The sequence below is a fragment of the Drosophila subpulchrella genome, chromosome 2L, assembly GCF_014743375.2.
Source record: "Drosophila subpulchrella strain 33 F10 #4 breed RU33 chromosome 2L, RU_Dsub_v1.1 Primary Assembly, whole genome shotgun sequence".
In the NCBI taxonomy this organism is placed as follows: Eukaryota; Metazoa; Arthropoda; class Insecta; order Diptera; family Drosophilidae; genus Drosophila; species Drosophila subpulchrella.
In genome coordinates, this window is record NC_050610.1 from 2,791,699 (window position 1) to 2,812,247 (window position 20,549).

Below are 20,549 nucleotides of genomic sequence, written 5' to 3' on the forward strand. Positions count from 1 at the left end.
ACTTTTGCGAACAACTTTCGGAAAAAAGGAAAATTTGGAGCAGGAAGAGGGAAAAGCAGCGTGAGCCAAGCAGGAAACAAAACTCGGCGACTCACTCAAGCATTTTATTAAATTGCCACCTTCCGTTTGTTGTTACGTTGAGACGACGACTGTCGTTTCTATACGTTTCTTTTTCGATTTCTAGGCTGTGAGACTACCTTCCCCTTAGCCCACTCGAATACTCTGGCGGTAAACCAGGAAAAAATGAAAACATGGAAAAAATATTTCTGCCATCTTTTTCTATTATATCGCTTCCGCTGTGGATCCCAGCCAAACTTTTTTGTCAGTTGTTTTCGTTTCGGTTTTTTATTTAAAATTTTGTTGCTGCCTCTTCCGAGGTTAAAGTGCCAAATCACGAAACAAGCCACATTTCTCTCTGTCTAGTTTGGAATATTGAATTGAATTGCAATTTCGCTGTTTGCCGGGGAGTCGTAGTCGTCTGTCTATAATGCGGCAAATGTTGGATGGCGTCCAACTTGAATTTGCATCGAATTTGTTTTAGGCGCAATGCGGGCGGTCGCTACCAAAGGGCTTATCTGAAATTGGAAAGCCCTGGCAGGGGTTTTCGGCCCAATCAGGGGTTTACCAAGCCGCTAAAAACCCACAGACTATTATATAGAAATTAGAAAAAGTTTTCACTGCTGCGCATAGATAAAAATTAGCAACGTTTATTATTTGCTTTGTTAGAACACCTGACATAAGAAGTAAATTGGAATTTCACTTTTCCCGCTTTTGACTTTCTGCGACTTATTGCGTTTGTTAAAGGTTTCTAAACCTAGACCAAAAACAATACATCTCATTCTATCCATTTCACAGCTATGAAAAACTATCATATTCCTCATTACCACCATTGAAAGTACTTATCCATCATCAACCCACAAAAAAAAAATAACGAAAAAATTAGTAAAGCACACACAGAGGAAAAAGTGCCGAAAATTATTAAGCATACGCCATGTTGTACAAGCGTAATTACACACTGCTGAAAAAGCAGATGGTGGCAGCTTTTCAGAGGAGATTGGCTGCCAGAAGGACTCGCAATGCTAGCGAAACTTTTTTTGCGCTCAGTTTGCATTTTTTTGTTCCAACTTGTTAACAATAAACGCCGCTAGAGGTCCCCCAATTAAAAGTGGCATTCTCTTCAGGCTTCAGGCCCTTTCCCCTTTCCCCCTCCCTTTTCCCTTTGGTTGGGGGTGAAAGTCAACATTTTTGTGGTCACTTAAGCAGATTAATATCATGGGTGTAATTAAAAGAAGCAGCCCCCAAAGTGTGGGCGGGTTGAAGCTTCCTGTCTGAAATTAACATAAATTAAAAAATGTTCACCAACTTTTTTTTTCAGCTTTTCAGACACTTTTTTCGTGTTGAAAATTTTTGCTGGCTCACATAATTGATGGTTTTTAATTAACTGCCAAGTGACCGACAGCTGACAACAAACTCTGAAACAAAGGGAGGGGAAGAAGCAAAATCCAGGAATGGAAGTTCAATGAAAAATTCGTAAAATGTTGGAAAAAATTTCGTTCACAATATCCCTGCCGTTTCCACGTTTTTCGCAATTTTCCCTTCCATCGCACTTTTCAGCGTTTTTCTCCTTGACCATGGCCAATAAAAACTGTCAAATACTATTGCCCGCTTTTAGGCTGACCGCGTTTTTCGCACGCAATTTCCCCTGCCACCAAATTCTGATCGGTTTGCGTCTATCTCTGTCGCTCTCTGTCCATCTCCCTCACTTTAGATGTCCTTGCTTTTCGAGAATTTCTGAAATGGGGGTTACATTTCGAATGGATAAGGGTCTTTGGACTCTCGCAAAAATAATATATACAAAGGTTATTTAAAATTGGGTTGGAAAAAAAAGATTTAAGATAAATAAAATCGACATGAATACTTATAAAGTTAACCATCTTATACAGTTTCTATAAATTCATTAAGGTTGCAAGAAGAGTCCTAATTTTAATTTCATTTTCAAAATGGGATAATTTTAAAAACCTATTATCCAATGTTTTTAAAAATGTGTGTTTAAGATCGAAAGTATTATAATATTTGAATACTAAATCAATACTTTTGTAAAGTTCCCTTTTTCTATAATGGACTTCCAAAAAATCCTTGTTTTTGATTAGCTAAACTAATCAAAAACAAGGATTTTTGGAAGTCCATTATCAAAATACTTGTGCTATCCTTTCAGTCCATGCATTTCGCAACCGTAAGCCCCAATTTGTGTTTGGTTTTCGATAGAACATCGCACACATATTTCTCACGCTTGGCTGGTCACTTTGTGCCGAGTTTTGTTGATTTGTTGGCGGTGGGAATATTTTGGCTTGGCATACTTTTAGTCACCCACATGCCCACAACACGTCTATCCACCGCATTCTGTGTATAGCTTTCGATTTCTATTTTTCTGTTTTATTTGCTAAATTTTTGTTTGTGATTGGGTATAAAAACTTACCATTGCGATTCTCGCTATCGGCGGGTTTCATTTGAATGGGATGGTACATCTGAAATAAGGTAAAATAAGAGAAAGTTTAATGAGAAATAAATCAATGGATTATTCGGGTTAGATTTGTAAAAGTACTATAACTGTTTCATTACGTTTTATCTTAATTGGCTATACATTTAAGGATTGTGTTTTTAGTGGCAGAAAACAATTTTGTGTTATCAAATGTGAACAAAATAGGTATACATGTGAATATGTCTACTTATCTTAACGTTTTTAGCTTGTCCAAACATATTGCGTTCTTATCTTCATAGTCTAGATATTTAACCTAATCCTGCCATTTTCTCTCGTTAAAATCAAATCCCTTTCCGGAGCGTGTTAATCACATTTGAAATATTAGAGCGCAATATGCTCCGTGGTTCCGGCCGAAAGAGAGAAGGCCGCGATTAATTTACAGAGCTTAGGGCCAAAATGCAGTCGCCGAAAACGGCGACAGGGGGGACTGCAGCTCTGGAAAGAGGGCGGTGAAAATGGGTGAATCGGGCGGAAAATCCCATCCCCCTTTCCACAGGGCCACCATCCACTTAAGCTGCATAATGAATGGAATGCAGGCAAAGGCAAAAAGGAGCCTCGCAGGACACGGAACAAAGCCTCCGCCTAAATCCTTGACAAAAGCCAAACACATTTATTCAGCGGTCGCTAAAAAGGACACGGGCGGTGGCAAAATGCGAAAAGGGGCAAAGTTTGCTGCTATGTGCAAAAATCCTAAAATATGCGTTAGACTTTGCAGCGTGTTTTAAATGTAATTTTTCGCGCACACACACACCTCACAACGTCTTCTAATTAAAACAAGCTTAAAGCTCGCCCTGTCCCCCAGCCACGCCCCCTTCCGCATTCAAAGAGGCCGCGAAACGGGCACGAGGTCAGGCTGTAGTCTATGGTTAGAGTTGGGGTCGAGAGCAAAGGGCAATATAATTTTTAAAAATTTTTAACTTAAAAAACTAATTCAAAATGTGGTTTGAAAATACTTTACTTTTATCAAAATGATGTAATTTAACTGCCTATAAATATTTAAAGGACCAAGAGATATCATATAATTTTTTTAAATGCCTCAATGTATGCTGTGATAAAAGAACCTTGTCTTGGACCATCCGATTAAAAAAAAATGTTGCATACTTTTTAGCACCTTTATAACAGATTTAAAAGTGCGATTCAAGCACTGGTAAAGAGAATTTAAAAACACTAGTTACTTCCGTGGCACCCTCGATAATAAACTTATAAATTAACAAAAAGTATCTTATGAAATGTAGTTTTTAAACACTTACATTAACTTCTCACGCGTGTCACGTGATCACCTCTGTGTGAAACTACAACTTGGCTAATGGCGCGTGATTTATTGGCGAACGGGCAGCAAACGACGACAGTCTACGCTAGAAGGCAATGTCCTTGTGCTTCCCTTTGGCGCTTCCCCCTTTTTCCCACGTCCCCTTCGCCCACCGCCTTTCCTGCTTTCCTGCCCAACCTTTTCTGGCCGTAAATAATACACGCAACGCGACTGGTTACAAATTGCAGTCCAAGTCAACCTGCTTCACCGCCGCTTCCTTGCCTTTCTTATTTTGCCAATTTATTTATATGCAGGAAGTAGCAATTACCAGTCAAACACAGGCGGCATTCACGCCCCCACCAGGAGAAGCAGTTTCGAAGGTGGAAGTCCTTTCCTCACTTTGTCAACCAGCTTTCGTGGTTGGCTTTTCCCTGCCTCCACGTAATTGGTTGAAATATCGCAGACGACTGTTTTCTATTGGGGCAATTATCGGCCGGCCTGCACTTAATCAGTGAAAGGTGGCTCATGAAATGCAGCCCTGCTATATGTTATCGATAAAAGAAAACAGGGAGACTAAATCGATTGGAAATTGAGCAAATATGGCCAACGGGAAACCTGACTATTTTAATTTTATGGCAAATTAGAAATTCCTAAAAGCTTAAGGAACACCAGCAAAATATTTTGACATACAAAAAACTTTAAAACTAAAAATACATAAACAAAAACGTGCTTTTAAATTAATATAAAGAAGTACAATAATGTAAATTCGTATTCTCACTATATTATCCTGTGCCAACCTAGTGATGAAAAACGATTAAATAAATATAAAATATCCCACCGACTTTCACAGCAATCAACATAAATTTCCAAAAGCATTTCCCCCATTTCGATAACAATCGCAAATTGTGCAAGAAAATTACAAGCTAACGTCAAAGCCTGTCAGTAGAACCGCCAAAAGCAGAAGCAACAACGTTGGGAAACCAATTCAGCACGCACATGTCCCGTTATTCGCCCTTTAACCCGTCATCGCCCGAAAATGTTCCATAGCAATTTTCTAAAATAAATATCGCAGCTGCAGCCACGAAGCTACATGCAAATTATGTCAGTTGCTCTTTTTTGAAGCCGATAACGTGATGACATAAGCATTGTCCCTAGGAAGCTTTCCCTTCTCTTTTTGGGAGCTAACACATGGCTTTCAAATAATAATAATATTCAATGCTTATTTGATGGCGCTATGCAAAAAAAAGGTATAGGGAAAAAACAAAAAAGTGGGAACCGAAAAATAAAAAGCAACATTGCCAAATGTCGCTCGCTTCTGCTGACGTTGCTCGCTATCTTCTGACCTCTCCCCGAACTACCCGTCCTACAACATCTTTTTCCCTTTGCACTTGTGCTGACAACTTTTCCGGGACTACGCTTGCTTTTCCGCTTTTCAGCTGCTTCTGCACCAAAGTGCAAATTGACATTTTTGTGCCTGCGGTTTGCTCTCTTCCCGCCAGACCGAATTTTTGTGGTGATCGACCACTTGAACATCCTTTAGAGGAAGTTTTAATATTATTAAAGTGTAGGTAAAATCTTTAAGATATTGAAAGACTATACATATTGACAATCTCATTATTTTCTAACTTTTTGGTTTTGGCACAGTGTTAATAAATGTTTTTTTATATTACCATTCTATTAAAAATAGCGTTTTTATATTTTATGTAAAATCTTTTTCTCTAAAACAAACTTTTCCATTTATCGAAAATTTCATCATACCCCTTGCTAAAATGGGTCTAAAAAACTTTTTGCGCGTGTCTTGTGCTAACAATTTTCGATACTTTTTTTGTATTCCTCCTTTATTTTTAAGCTGCCACAGGACACAAGACTAAACTTTTAAAATTACTTGCATTTTATAGGGAAATGTACGGAACGAAAAAAAAAACTATATTGGAAAATAGAGGAGGAAGAATTTCACGTTCCACGATTTTTTTTTTAGGTCTTTACAAAAACATTTCCCCTTGCGATGCATTTTATTTCAGTCCCGCAGAATTCTGCCTTTTTTGTGCGGTGTCATGGCTCTGTCAGTCCAAACGCCAGTCAATCTGTCAGTCAGCGAGTCAGTTAGCCATAATGAAGGAGGCGAGAGGAATCACGACCATGATGCGATGCTGCCGCCCCATCCCGAAACCTCCTGGCTGTTGTCCTGTCAACCGGATGATAGCGTTTCATGATAAGTTTATAGAGTTTTTCCTTGTTTGTGTCGGATCAGCGAAAATTCCAATTAAAGGGTAAGACGGCCATGTCGTTTTCATTTCTTTTCCTTTGCCCCAATTTAGGCCTGAAGACTACTTCATTCTATTATTCAAGGATTGTGAATCATTTACCACACTTGAAATAAATTTAAATTTCTTGGAGTTATTGTAAAAAGCTATACTATCTAACAATAAAAAATGTTGTAAAAGCAATTACAAAATATTGACTTTGAAATTTTTCGATATACCATTTCTGAAATTTATTTTTACACTGGTATACCACCACACGATTGAAATATTTTTGGATCCAAAATAATTCTGATCTAAATCTTATAATTAATATTAACTTCTAATATATTTGGATACTTTTGATAGGATTTACTGGAGGATGGGGAAAAGCCCCATTTAACCTTTAATAGAGTTTAGAGGGTCGAGTTTGATAAAATCATTACACAAATCAAAATGCCTTACCCCATTCAGCGTCTTAACATTATGCAAAGCATCCTGGGCTTTCAGGGCGGCGCGTCTCGTATAAAACGTCACAAAACAGCAACCTGGAAAATAAAGGAAGAAGCACAAGATTAGCATGAGGGTTAAATTGGAGTTTATTTTCGAGCGAGCGTCGAAAAAGGTGGCACTAGAAAATTATGAAAATTATTATTATTAGCAGAGGTGGGGCCAGGGAAAAATATCCGAATGGAAAACGTGTGAAAGGAAGGAAGCCGTGGGCGTTACTAAAGAAATGTGGCAACAACATGACAGCCTGGCACTAAATTAAACATTATGGGCCCAACAAATGTGTCGCGTTTGAGATTGGAGTGCAAGTTTCTAGGGGTGGAGGGTGTCGAAGGGGTTGGGTCGGGGTTTAGGGCTGAAAAAGGGTGGCTAAGGTGTTTAGATTTATGAGGGTTCGAGTCGAAGGCAAGTGTGGCCAGCATATTAAGTGATACTTAAAGTCAGACATTAGCGTTAAAATGCTTATTCGTCCCTCGTAAATTCTATGAGAAGTATTCCCATTTATAGGGGGTAAAAATATTATTCAACTTTATTTACCATCTCTTAATATGTTTTTAAGAAATATAAGATTTAGAAATAAACGTTACAGATTTATTAAAAATATTAACAAATACGTTTACTAAAACGTAACGCATCACATTTTAGGCAAGTTTGTATTAAATTAACGTTGAATTTTACATAACTACCAATATTATTTTCAGAGATTTCAAATGTCACTTTAAATTGCAACTGAAAACATTTTTATTTTCCTTTAATTTTTATCCCTTTTTCCATTGCATTCCATTTCCATTTCACCGAAATACTTTTTTAGGTTCTATTTTGAATGTGGCAGAAATTCCCTTTCTTTTATGTGCCAAATCTGTGGGCAAGTTACACACACACACGCTAGCATCCAGAGCGTTGGTTAAATCCATTTCCGACTCCTGCAGACACACAAACCCATGGCTTTCCCTGCATCCCATTTCATTTCCCATTTCCCCCCCCCAACTTTCCCGCCCCAATTCAAGGCCTACCACAACCTCAGGTTCAGCGGTGTGTGATGGCAGCGATGGTTACAACAAAACTTAATACAGGAATGAAATAGTTGCATAATGCAATTACCCACCAGCGTATCGGCGGCATTTAGTGGTGGCCATTTTGGTTGGTCGCCCCCAGCCGGTGTGGCAAGGGGGCGTGGCACCAGGCTGAGTTCCCGCCCCACTTAGCCCACACAGGTAATTCAATCTGTCGCCTTTTTTGCCATGTCACCACCAACATTTTTCTGCATTTTTCACATATTTGCAAATATTTTCATTTCTCGTTTCGGGGTTCTTTTTTCTGCCGTCAAATATCCGGCAGAGAGGTTAGACTGAGTCGTCGCCACATCCGACGAATGAGTGAATTATGAGATCTGCACTTTTTCCGTTTTCAAAATATCTTTAAGTCAAAAATAAAAGAATAAGTCCTGTGCCATTTCAGGCTTTCATGTATGCTTTCTTTCAATAAATGTTTAAATGATAAAATACATTGAAGTGAAGAAAATTTGGTATTACGAACAGTGCGTGCCAGAGAAATACTTCCTGCCTTTTTTAATTAACACTTAAATGATTTAATAAAATGTTACCCTTTGAGGAAAGAACGCAGATACACTTTATTCCACTAAAGGGAGCACAAGGGAGATGGAGGTATGCAGGCAGCATTCAATACTGATAAGAAGTGAAATAGTAAAAACCTATATCTGCATATTGAATTCAACATTTGGTATTAAATATTTGAACCAAATACAAACACAAAATGTTCAATACAAAACATATTAAAATGCCTGAAGTAATTTGCAAATTTTTGAAACAAGGTAGAAAAAAAAAAAAATAAAAAATAATTTCATATTAAATTTAAAATGTAAAATCTTTAAATTAACTATAATTTTTACAGCCCGCAATGGGCGAAAAACCAAGCAATGAAATATTTAATTTGAACATGAAATCCTTGGATCTACAACGTTTTTTATATCAGTGTAGAATTTGCATGCAAGCCCAACTTCAATCTCAGCAATGCACATTCGGATATCAAACTTGCGCTAAATACGAATCTAAGTAATTTAAATCTAAAAGGCAACTTAAAACTTTGAAAACAAGTCAGTGTGAGTTACATTCTTACTTGCAATGTAATACAATGCAATTTAAATTATTATATCCTGAACAAAACTCATTCCACTCTTCTATTGTTCCATCATAAAAATATCTTGTTTCACATAATACCGAAGAAAGCAACAAGAAACTTCCGATGTAAAATTCACTCCAATTTCATTTTGCAAGCGCAGATTAAATATCACTTAAAATTAAACTAGCGTTAAATGTAACAAATGATGGGAAATCGAAACCATTTGGAATGCAATAAAGCATAGTCGGCGGGCAAGGATACTGTATTGGGGGATCGGGGACCATAGATAAGGAAAGCAATCGAACGATAACGAAGGAGGAGGCAACGGAACTGCATCAAAACAACGCAGAAAACGAAGAAAAATCTCACACAATTCCCATTATGTGCATGTCAACTGCAGTTAGAATCAAACTCAAGACACACAAAACCAAATAGAACAAAGCGATAAAAAACAAGTATGGCCAAATCGGAAAAGTAGGAAGAAGCCAAGGAAAATCGGAGGAAAAGCAGCAGGAATAAAGCTGAAAACGACACCCAGTCACGTTTTTGGACAAAAAGAACTTAATCCCGGCAAGTGGGAGGAAGATGAAATCGAGAGCCGCCAGACAAGACGTGCCAAAGTCCGGCCAAAAGGATACACTCGTATATATATCCCGGCATATATCTATATATATATCCGCCCACTCACCCATAAAGTTCAAACCTTGGACACACGTTTGTGGACGAGGCGGGCAACGAAACGAATTAATCGAAGTTAAATAAATCAATGTCCTTAAACATTGCCACCCACAGATTTACTGACTCCGACTCCAAATAAGGGTACACAAAGTACAAAAACACTGCACAGGATCATAGATGAAACTTAAACAAACCAAAATCAATGGTGATTTTATAAGTCTGGGTTTAATTCCTTAAGAAACATAGACATTTCGTAAACTTTAAAATGCCATATTACAGTAACGCACTCTTTTTAGTTCCATAATCTATCCAAATTCTTTAATATGGTTTTTATATGTTTGTATGTATTTGATCTTAATTCAAATGTTCCTATGTTTTTATTTCAATTATAAACCAATTTTGTAATAACAAATGTATAAATACTTTTAAAGAAAATTAAAACCCAACTAGAGACATTAAAAAGCCTCTTACCCGAACCGTGTGACAAATGCTTAGCAATGCTTCAGTGGCGGCTAAAAGTCATGACCAAAATCCAATTTAACAAAAAAAAATCAAACTCAAACTGTGCGAAATTTACTTCCTGCATTTGAAATTGAAACTCGCCTTTTCCTTTTGCGCCCCGAAAATGCAAGGGGTGCGGAATAAAATTAAGTGAAATTTTATGCATTTTTCACGCTCAGTGCTGCAGCTAAATAAAAATGTCAAGAGCACAAAGTTTCTGGGAGAAGGAAAATAAAAAAAAAAGAACGGCCGATGAAGGCGTTAGATAAGTGCGTTACTTTTCCTTTTTCCGGGGAGACATTGGACAGCTGGTCTTAGAGTAGGGAAAAGCTTTTCAAAATGAAGTTCTCAAGGCAGCCGAAAGATAACGAAAACGGGGACAGAGGCAGCAAACAGCCAAAGAAATCTGCTAACTGACCGGGGTTTCCCCTAAACTCCTCCCCAACGAAAACCCCACTTAACCCCGATTTCTAACTTACTCTCTGTGTGAATTATATTATTTCTTTTCCTTGGTTTTAGGGAGGATTCTCATCTGCGTTTCCCAGTTTCCCGTTTTCTGGTTTGGTCAGCGAGTTAGTTTTTTATAAGGCGGAGGTCATAAATCACTGGCTCGACTAAAAAAGAGGGCGTCGGGGGGCGATGGGCGTGGCTGTCTTAATGGGGAACTGTGACATATGGTCTTGTTTTGGGGAGGAGAATGTTCACAATTGAATATGGTTGGGGTGGTTTATCCGCAGAAGCTTAAGGGGATAAAAAAGAATGATTTAGATTATCACAAGTAAGTTGGTTTTAAATTTATTCAATTTAATTAAGTTGATTAGGCAAAGAAAAACTGATAAATTTTTTAATTAAATTGATTTGTCAATTATAAAAATGGACACCATTTCAAAAATATTTTATTCAGATAGTAAGCTTCAAAATCCTTTTAAATTAAGAACCTGATTACGTTGTTCATGGAATACTTTATTTTGCAGAGCTCTTTGATTTGTTAACCCATTTTTGTAGAATTAAGGAACCATTTGGTACGTGCCTAGTTAGCCTACTTATAATGTTCAATTTATTTTTAAATGTAAATTATTTCAAGCACTGAGCTGAAAAGCAATTAGTTTTCATTTCACTTTAACTTGAAGGGACATTTCCACCAGAGAAATCTTAATTTTATCATAGTTAGCTGCGTTTCGTTGGCCACAAAAGCCGCGGAAAACTTGAAACTGCCAAACCAAAACGGCCACAAAACATTTTACAGTTCACCTCTGTCCTTTCCCATCCCCCTTCGCAGTTCACTCAATATCGAATTAAAAGCTACCTGTTCCTACCTTTTCTCACCTGAAACAATCCGAAACGGGACCGCAGAAAATCCTTCTCGCTATGCTTCGGTTCCATCCGCCCGAGACCCCCGACCCCATAACGCCCATTTATCCCGTATTCCGAAAATACTCCCCGTACTATCGCCGAACCGCAAGCGCTAATAAATTATGACCCCGAGCGCTTAACCTTGCGTCGCTCTGGTTTCCACCTTTCCACCGTCCGCCACCCACAGCCCCCTTAACCTTCACACCTCTCACCTTTATCTGCTGGCCGCAGTGCAACAAAAACGGCAACCATAAAACCGCAACACCCACAACAACATAGAAAATCCAAAAGAGGCGGAAAAGTTAGGGGGGAAAACGGGAGGAAAAACTGCCCGCTAACGAAATTTAGTGCCCCAAAAAGGATAACAATTTCGGGGAGCCAGAAGAAGGAGAAGCATTAGCCCAGAAATACTTGGCCGAAACGAAAAGGAAATTTTTTGGTTGATACTCTCTTTGCTTCTGTTGGTATTTTTAGTTATTTACGACTTTCTGGTTCAGAGGTCAACCATCGCACTTAAAAGTGTCATTTTGCATTTTGTTTGGTTTAAAGGAAAAAGCGAGACAGCAACTAAAAAAACTATGGAAAAATGCAACAGACAAAAGCCAGCAGCAGCAAAAAAAGTTGCACAAGTCTAAGGATATGGATGAGGTCCCTTAGCCAACTGGTAGCCAAAACTGGGTTACATTTTGCCATCTAAATGGAAATGTTGTTAGCAGGAAGTTTTGCTGGCTTAAGCCGAAAAAAAAGCGGCCAAACAAAAATGCATCATGCAAGAGCCGAAAAAAAGTCTAAATGAAAAGTAGTACACTAAAGGAAAGTTTGGAGATAGCGTAGTCTGCCTATAATGGATTATTTTTTATCCATTTATGGAAAATAAGTTTTAGGTCAAAACTAAAAAATATATGAACTTCTAATGATTACAATGATAACCAGTTCTTAAATACGTATTTTTACCAATTATTTTAAAACTGAGTTGTATTTAATATATAAAATATTTATATTCAATAAATATCTTTTTGAGCAGCCCCATATGATCCTCCTTGAATATATCTCGTCGCCAAGAAACAAGAAAATTCGTTCTTACTTTATTTTTTCCCACGATTCGTTGTAGGTCACTGATACGCCCCCGGAAAAAGCGTACCGCCTCCTTTTTTCTACTTTGCGCTGACATAAATAATAACTTTGAAATGCAATTTGTGTCGATTTTGTGTTTGTGACTTGCACAAGTCTCTCAGCTCTTTGGCCGGCTACAAAAATAATGGCAATAAAAGCGAACATTCTCACATGAGCACTTGGGGAGTGGAAATGGAAAAGGAAAATGCTGTGACTTCTTTTCGTTGCTTGTCATAAATCATCAACACAACGCGCCACTTAAGTGCTTCTAAAACTGTTTTGTCCCACTCAGATTTCCCCATCCTGCCACGCCCCTTTTTTCGGACGCCACTGACCAGAGCTAAAAGGCCACGCCCACTTTCACAAAAATAAGGACGAACCTGTCAGCGGCAGTCGGAATACGGGAAAAAGGAAAAATACAGATGGAAAAGCTAAATAGACAGTTAGATACGGAATAAAAATGACGGAAAATAAACAAAACGTTTTCGAAATACAAAATATACAAATACACAATGGCAACGAGACAAGAATGAAATCTCTCACAGAAATATGAATAGAAAAATCGGAGCAAAATGGCAATTGGAAATGGAAAAGATTAGAAGTGGAAATGTCGTTATGAATGACTGGGGGGAAAAGAGCACATCAATAAAAATGGAAACTTGGCTGCAGTTGAGAGGCCTCAGAAAAAGAGGCGGAGAAATGAACAGAACAATGAATATATTGGAATAATCAAAAGGGAGTTAAGGGCGGAAGATACGAAAGAGTTTTATCTTCATCCGAAAAGATTTCAAACGCAGTGAAAGCCGAATGACAGGCGGAAAATGTACAAAAACAATCACCTTATGTCTGCATCTTTGAATATTTCTTATTTAAATTATTATTTTGCCTTCATCAGGAAATGGTAACTACATTTGATGAATGAAAAACTTGAATGTTAAAATTGTCTCTGAAATATTAAATTTAAATTTATACTATGAAGAACATTAGGATCTAGTAATAAAAATGAAATAGGAGCAATAAATTTAAAAATTATTGGAACAAAGTATTTTGTTTTTATATATGGTTAAATCTTTAAGTTGAATTACAAAGTTTTCTAGTTGAATCAAATATTAAAAATAAATAATTGTCAAAATAAGGGACCGTAAATAATCTTTACTATTTTTTTTAAATAATAAAAATCATGGTCAAAGAACAATCCAAAAAAAAAACAAATTATATCAGGACATTCTTATGTATCATAGTTTCAACATCCGGTATAATTTTTATTTTTCAACCAGACAATAAATATCAAAAAGTAAGCGTATTTGTCAAGCGGAAAATAAACACCCATAAAAAAATCTTAATTCCTAGAGCTGAAAATAAAACCATTATTTTTGGATGAATAATCACATTTCAAAAAATAATCATTATAAAATGATTTTTTGGTAAAACGTATAACAATTACGATTCCTGGACAAAATCATTTTTACCTTCCAAAAGTTCTTCCTTTTCATAAAATTTTCAACTTAACTTAAATTTATCGGGAATTTAAATCAATTCAATAAACGCTTTGTGCAATCCATAAACTCTTAAATAAAGGCCAATTAATACTTTGAATTGTATTATTTAATTCAACAGATCCCCTCCCCGATTTGGGGCCCCAATATCCATTAGCAAAGCTCAAGGCTATTGAAATTTCAGCTCAAACACAAATAGCGAACAAAAAGCAATTTGCTGATGAAATGAAATGGCAATTGCAAGTGAATGCAATTAAAAGGGAGAGAAGGAGACATAGAAATATGTGTGTGCACTGGATGTACGACGTTCGTGTATTTGTATTCTGGCTAGACCAATATCTCATATTAATTTTGTCCGTACTTCTCTCATTTCCATGGGGGGAAAGATGAAGTTTTGGCGGAGCTTTTGGCTATTTACCGCAACAAATTCGGGTGTAATTTATCAGCCAGACAAAAGCTATGAATAATGGGAGAGAAGTCGTACAGTAGTCTGTCGAGAATACGAATGATTCGGAATTATAAAATTACAACTAAGAACGTTTTGGTTGAGCGGTCACCTTTAGTTCTTCTAAAGTAACATCAAACTAGTAATAATATTTTAACATACTAATATATACCATACATATATACTATTATAATATTAGAAAGGGCTAACTTTAAACGCTGTTCTGATCATAATACTTCTTCAAATGGGTTTAAATTTGGTATGTGGGTTGCATTCCGATAGCTTCTTTCAGTCTGAAGGTATTTTCTCTTAAACTATAGTTATTGACTATTTTATTGGGTATTATCTTTGAGATTTTTAAAATTATATTTTTGTTTGGGCCAGTACATTTTTAATATAAGTTTTACTTTGGAAGATTGGTTTTATGCTAATTTTAAATCAAAACAACTTGTAATTTTATATCGATAAGACCTTCTGCCTAAATTTGTATAGTATTAAATTTTTCTTTGGCTAATCCCAAGTTTAAAAGAGAATTCACCCCAGATATTAAGGTAAAAAATAATATTCTACAGAAGACTTACCCTTGCTAATTCCGGTGGCCTTGTCCCTCAGAACGTTGATCGAGTGCACCGCTCCGTACTCCTCAAACATTTCGCGCAGCTGCGACTCGTCCATCGACTTGGGCACCTGGCCGACGAACATCTTGATGTTGTCCGGATCCGGCTCCTTCTCGCCGTAGGTCACCGTGGCGTCCGTGTCCAACCGGAAGCAGGGGTCGTCCTCCATTAGTGCAACCACATTTCGGTTGGCGCTGCACGGGTTATTGTTGTTGTTGCCCACCAATCCGGCGGCGGACATTATACCGTTGGTGCCCACGGGAACCAGCGCGTTGTTGTTGTTTGGGCAAGCCAAGCTGGGATTGCCGTTGTTGCTGCCGCTGTTGTTGTTGTTCAAGAGCGACGGGTTGTTGTTGTTGCTGTGTATGGGACTGTTTGGCAGGCTATTTGTTGCACTGCTGCTCTTATCGCTCATACCAAAAGCACTGCAAGAGAAAGAGTCGAGGATAATGGACGGATAAGTACAGTGATTAAGTCTTAAAGAGAAATATGTATCGGAAAAATCAAGCAAACGGGAATAAGGTTGTTGTGTTCTTATCATGAATTCCTTATATTTTTAATACTTTTTAATAAGATAGTTTTTATATTTCTTCTTTTTTTGTAGTTTTTTAATTTTTAAATTTTGTTTTAATTGTACAGACTCAATGTATTAGTTTAAAAACAAACTTTATTTTAAGATTTTATTTTAAAGACTTTATTTTAAATTGAAGTCATATAAAGTGAAGCACACTCAATATCACAGGATCTAATGTTTATAAATAATTTATTATTTTTCCCTATTTTGTAAAGTACAGAAATATTGAACAACATAAATATCTTCTTATATATTTTCTGTAACAAATAAAGTTGGTTAGACAAGATCATCTTTAATAGGTGCCTGCTGTAACTTTTACAGTTAGCTCGCCATCCAATATTGGAGGATTTCATGTTTATAAATAATTTACTTAGATATAGGAATATTGAACGAAATAAATCTCATTTATTTCTTTAACAAATCAAATTTACGAAGACAAGATCCCCTCCAAGAAGTGCCCACTGTATCGTTAACAGTTACTTTCCCACACACTTACTCCAGGTAGATATCGTTGTTCTTTTCAGAAAAATCGAATATCATGCGGCGATTGGCCAAAAACGAAGCGCGACTGCTGAACATATTTGGGATCTCAATTTAATTTTTACACTGTCGACGCGAATAAAGAACGGGAAAACTTGAAACTTTTAATTTAGCGGCAGCCAATGACCATTACCAATACCAATACGCTTCACGTTTACTGTTAACGCACACGGACACTCGAGGTCGGATTGATTAAATTAAGGGCCTAAATAAATACTTCCACTTAACACGGCACTCGGAACTCAACGTGACTAATTAAAAAAGCTATATATTAAATATATAATCGCAGCGCCTTCGCTTCTTCTGCCTCTTCTTCCTCGCACTTCCTTTCCGGGCAATCGTCGATGGACAAATGAACGAGAAATCGAGGTGGCGATTGGAATGAGACAGGTTGAAGGCAATCTTCCAGTGGATTCCAGCGAGAGCGTGGGAGAAGGAATCAGCGAGAGTGCTGGCCCCAAGGTCAAAAGATTAAGCGATAAGGAGAGGATCACAAGTCGAGAGAGGACTTATTCGAAGGTGGGAAAGAGCAGGAAAGGTTCAAGAAGGGGAGGGAAATAAAAAGCTTTAGAGAGATGAAAATACAACAAATTGGATATGGTTATCATAATCACGGATTACAGTTAGCCCATTAAGTCAAAATAATATAATATAATAATATATATATAACAATATATTTTATTAAAAAAAAATAATTTTTTTAGCCTCCTTTAATAAGCCATAAAAATTTAAAATCTTTCTTTTTAATTTTATAACGAACAACATACGTATGTACGTACTAACTTATACCCATTACTTTGCTAAGCGAATTATGATTTTAACAATTTTTGGCATCTATACATGATGATAATCAAAACCAAATCCCGTTTACACTTTTTAAAAAATCTTCAAAAATGCGGGCGCTAGCCAGGTTTTAGCGTTATGGGCTTTAGAGGGGGCGTAAAAAGTTCAAGAATCTGCATGAGAAATCCCAACGATCTAGCTTTTTAGTTTCCGAGATCTTAGCCTTCATACAGACGGACAGTTCGACTCCTGCTCAAGAATATATAAGCCAGAAATGCTGGTATACCCTTTTACTCTACGAGTAACCCGAAGATATATGTATGGAACAATAAAAATAATATTTAGAACGTTTAAAACACCTTAAAGGACTCGATATAGGAATGAGTATGTGTCTGTAAAGCTTAATTATGTGCAATGTGATACGCTGCAATTTGTCTTTCATCCCCAAATGGAGTTTAATGCTAATTCGTAGACAACTTTGACTTTGGCCCGAGTGAGCCTTCCGTGTTTGCCTTGGCGATTTTCTGGCCGAGTAAACCTCAAGTAGTATTAACCTAATGGCCATTTGCTTGTGTAAATAAGCGATTTCAGCTTTTTCGGATGGATTTGGGTCAGCTGAAACGCGATGAGCAAACACTTGGACAAGGACCTCTACCGCACCTGATGATTAAACGCTTTCTGTCTCGTTACATTTACAGTTGTGAGCCGAAAACTAGTGTTCACTTATAAGCGGGATAATAAAAGATCGAAAGATCTTATTATAAGTAAAATATATATCTTTTAGGGTTTGGGATTTTTTGAAATATAAATATTTTAATTTTTATTTAGAACTAAATACTAGAGTTTTGACCGCGACTGTATGTGTGGGAGTGTACAAGAAATATATTAGCTAAGGAGGAAAAGGTAGGATGGGATCGGATAACAGGACGTAGCATTTAAGGAGGCGGACTCCAGATAAATGGATAATGGGAGATTTGTTTTTTTCGACGTAATTAGAAATATGGGTTGACGTGGAGAAATCGTAAGGTGGAAGAAAGTCTTTATGCAAGCTAAAGTAAATGGGGTTGGTTGCAGACTTCTGTTAAATATATTGCTTCCTTATACAATAAAGAAAGGTTAACCATTTAATATTTAACATTGCTAATAACTTGAATGAATTTTTTTTCCCCAGGTGTAGTTCTGTAATTCCCGTTGCCAATACATTGTTTTGCTCTTTCTGTTCTCCTGCACTCTTTTTGTCTCGCCCACAAATTTGCCGTTTTGGGGCTGCAGTTCCTTTTTAATTTTATTTTGTCTTTTAATTTCTTACAAGTTTCACTTTTATTTAGCAAATTCTTGTCATCCCGTTCCAGGTTTTTGCTCCCTCGGCGACTTCTTTGTTGCATTTTGTAATTTGAACTTCTTCTTTGCTCTTTGTTTTCCAGACTCAAAACTTTCTGGCTCCCCCTTCCCACTTAACCCTTTCTTGGCTTTTTCGTCTTGACTTTAATTTAGTTTAAGTTTGTAAGTCACTGGAGGGAGTGGGCGCGAATGCCACGCCCCTACCCTAGATGGCAAAGTTGAGGGGCCTCTCTGGGGAGGGTCTGTAATTGCAACGACCCTTTGACACATTTATTGCATTTCTTACTCTTCTCTACACATATAAAACATTTCTTGGCATTTTAGGGATTAAGTTAAGTGGGATATCGGAGAATCATCTGTTTTCAGTTAATGGAAATAAACTATTTTTTAAATTTTAAAGTAAAAAATTACATTGCCATGCAATTTTTTGCAGTGTACATTGTACATGATCCAAGTTCAGCTTAGGATCCAATAAAACATGCATTTGCGACAATTTTATCCAAAACTTGTTTAACCGAAAAACAAAACTTTTTATCCCCAACAACAACAGCAAAACAACCCTACGAAGAATGTACGAGCAAAACGAACTGAACTTTCTTACTATCAAAGTTCAAACTGCAATTCATCTTCATCAGCAAAAAGTATGCAATAAAAATGGCAACCAAGTGATATCTGCTATTCCTTGACCTCAATAATACCCATCAATGCTTATATTCATCTAAAAAATAGATAACGTAAATGAAAATGTAAAAATCTAAAATATAAAAATCGTTGTTTTTAGGGAAATAAAGACTGTTAATAATAAAAATCTAGCGCAAGACACCATAATTTATGAAAAGATATACATACTTATCCCATAGCTAATATGCCCTAGAGTTTCGAGTAAAGGGTACACTCAAGAAGTTCAACTTTCTCAGTCTTCGTTGGACTTAAAAGGACTATCGTATTTGTTTGTCAATAATGCACCCCAAAGGCTGAAATCCAGTTACAAATTGAAGATTTCACTCTTTAAATTTTTAAGCAAACTTTGGTCCTATCCCTTCGTTTACTTTTTCTTAGCATTTATCTTCATTTGTCGGAGCAGAAGGAAAAGCAGAAGGACCTGGTCCTGGAGCAGCTGTCAACAATTTGCCGACCGCAAAATTGTCGAGGGAGCCAAGTGGGAGTGTTTGAAATTCGGCATTGGGATTGTACTTGGACCACGCCTGCGACTCTCCCGAGAAACTCACTAATTTGCTTGATTACTCCAGAGAATATCCGGCGGCGGAGAAATTTGAAATCTATTATAAAAGTTTTTTAGCCTCAAAATGAAGGCTCACTAGGGATCGTCGACTGAGATACCGAGTGGGCGGAAGGTGGGCGGGGAAAATCATCTTCGACGGCGTCGACATGGGTCAACACTTTGACAGGGGCAAGGACAAAGAGTCAAAACTTCTCCAAGAAAGGAGAAGAATATGAGGAAAAAAAGTATGTATGTAGCAGCTGTGGGGCACTTGAAAAAATCTGAAATGGATAGAACGAAATTTTGAATTCGGATTTTTAGAAATGAAAGATTATGTTGAGCCAATTAAAAAAATTATTGCCAATAGAGGGTTTTACTGTCTGAAAAAAATAGATTATAATGGTTTTCTGGTTAAACCCTTGCATAGGGTATAATGATTTCAGTCAGAAGTTTGCAACGCAGTGAAGGAGACTTTTCCGACCCCATAAAGTAAATATATTCTTGATTAGCATGAATAGACGAGTCGATCTAGCCATGTCCGTCTGTCCGTCCGTTTCTACGCAAACTAGTCTCTCAGTTTTAAGGCTATCGGGGTGAAACTATCCCAAAAGTCTTATTTCTTTTGCAGGTAGTATATAAGTATATAATTCGGAACCAGCCGGATCGGACAACTATATTTTATAGATCCGATAGGAATAATCGGAAACAATTTTTTTTTTAATTATATCTTTGGTGTTTCTTAACATAAACCTCATACGCCTAAAAATAAGTTTTTTTAATTTGTTCAGAATTTCGGATTTAATTTTATCAAAATCGGACGACTATATCATATAGCTGACATAGGAACGATCGGAAAATTTGTGGGAAAATAAAATGAAACAAATTATAGCTTCTGTGTTTATCATATCATTTTTTGTATTTTTAAGAATTTCGCAATAAATTTAATAATTATAACTGCAAGGGTATACAAACTTCGGCTTGCCGAAGTTAACTTCCTTTCTTGTTAATTATATATTTGATGTTTTAAAACAAAGTTATTGTGAACATAAGTAAAACCAATTTTCATTTCAATTCGTTTTCTTCATAATATTACAATTTGTTATTTGTTTAGCTTCTTCTTCTTTTTTTTTAAGTGCATGGTAGCAGCTGAAAAATTCTTTGAACAACTTTTGCTCGTCTTCATTTTTCTATTTTTGCTTTTGGGATCTT

General features: G+C 36.8%; 1 protein-coding gene across 4 annotated transcripts in view; it reads right to left on the reverse strand.

The window, feature by feature from the left end:
- LOC119548833 (CUGBP Elav-like family member 2) overlaps window positions 1–20,549 on the reverse strand; it is a 123,929-nt gene that overhangs the window by 30,938 nt on the left and 72,442 nt on the right. For 3 of the 4 annotated variants that reach the window (XR_005219331.1, XR_005219329.1, XM_037856450.1), the window contains 3 exons: window positions 14,845–15,305; window positions 6,494–6,576; window positions 2,477–2,525 (listed from right to left, as the gene is read on the reverse strand). Coding sequence is in view for 1 of the 4 variants with exons in the window: in XM_037856450.1 (XP_037712378.1) it covers window positions 2,477–2,525; window positions 6,494–6,576; window positions 14,845–15,305 (593 nt within the window). In the remaining 3 variants the exon portion in view is untranslated. Of the gene's footprint in view, window positions 1–2,476; window positions 2,526–6,493; window positions 6,577–14,844; window positions 15,306–15,950; window positions 16,342–20,549 lie in introns of those variants that run through there. The other variant, XR_005219330.1, reaches the window with a different exon arrangement.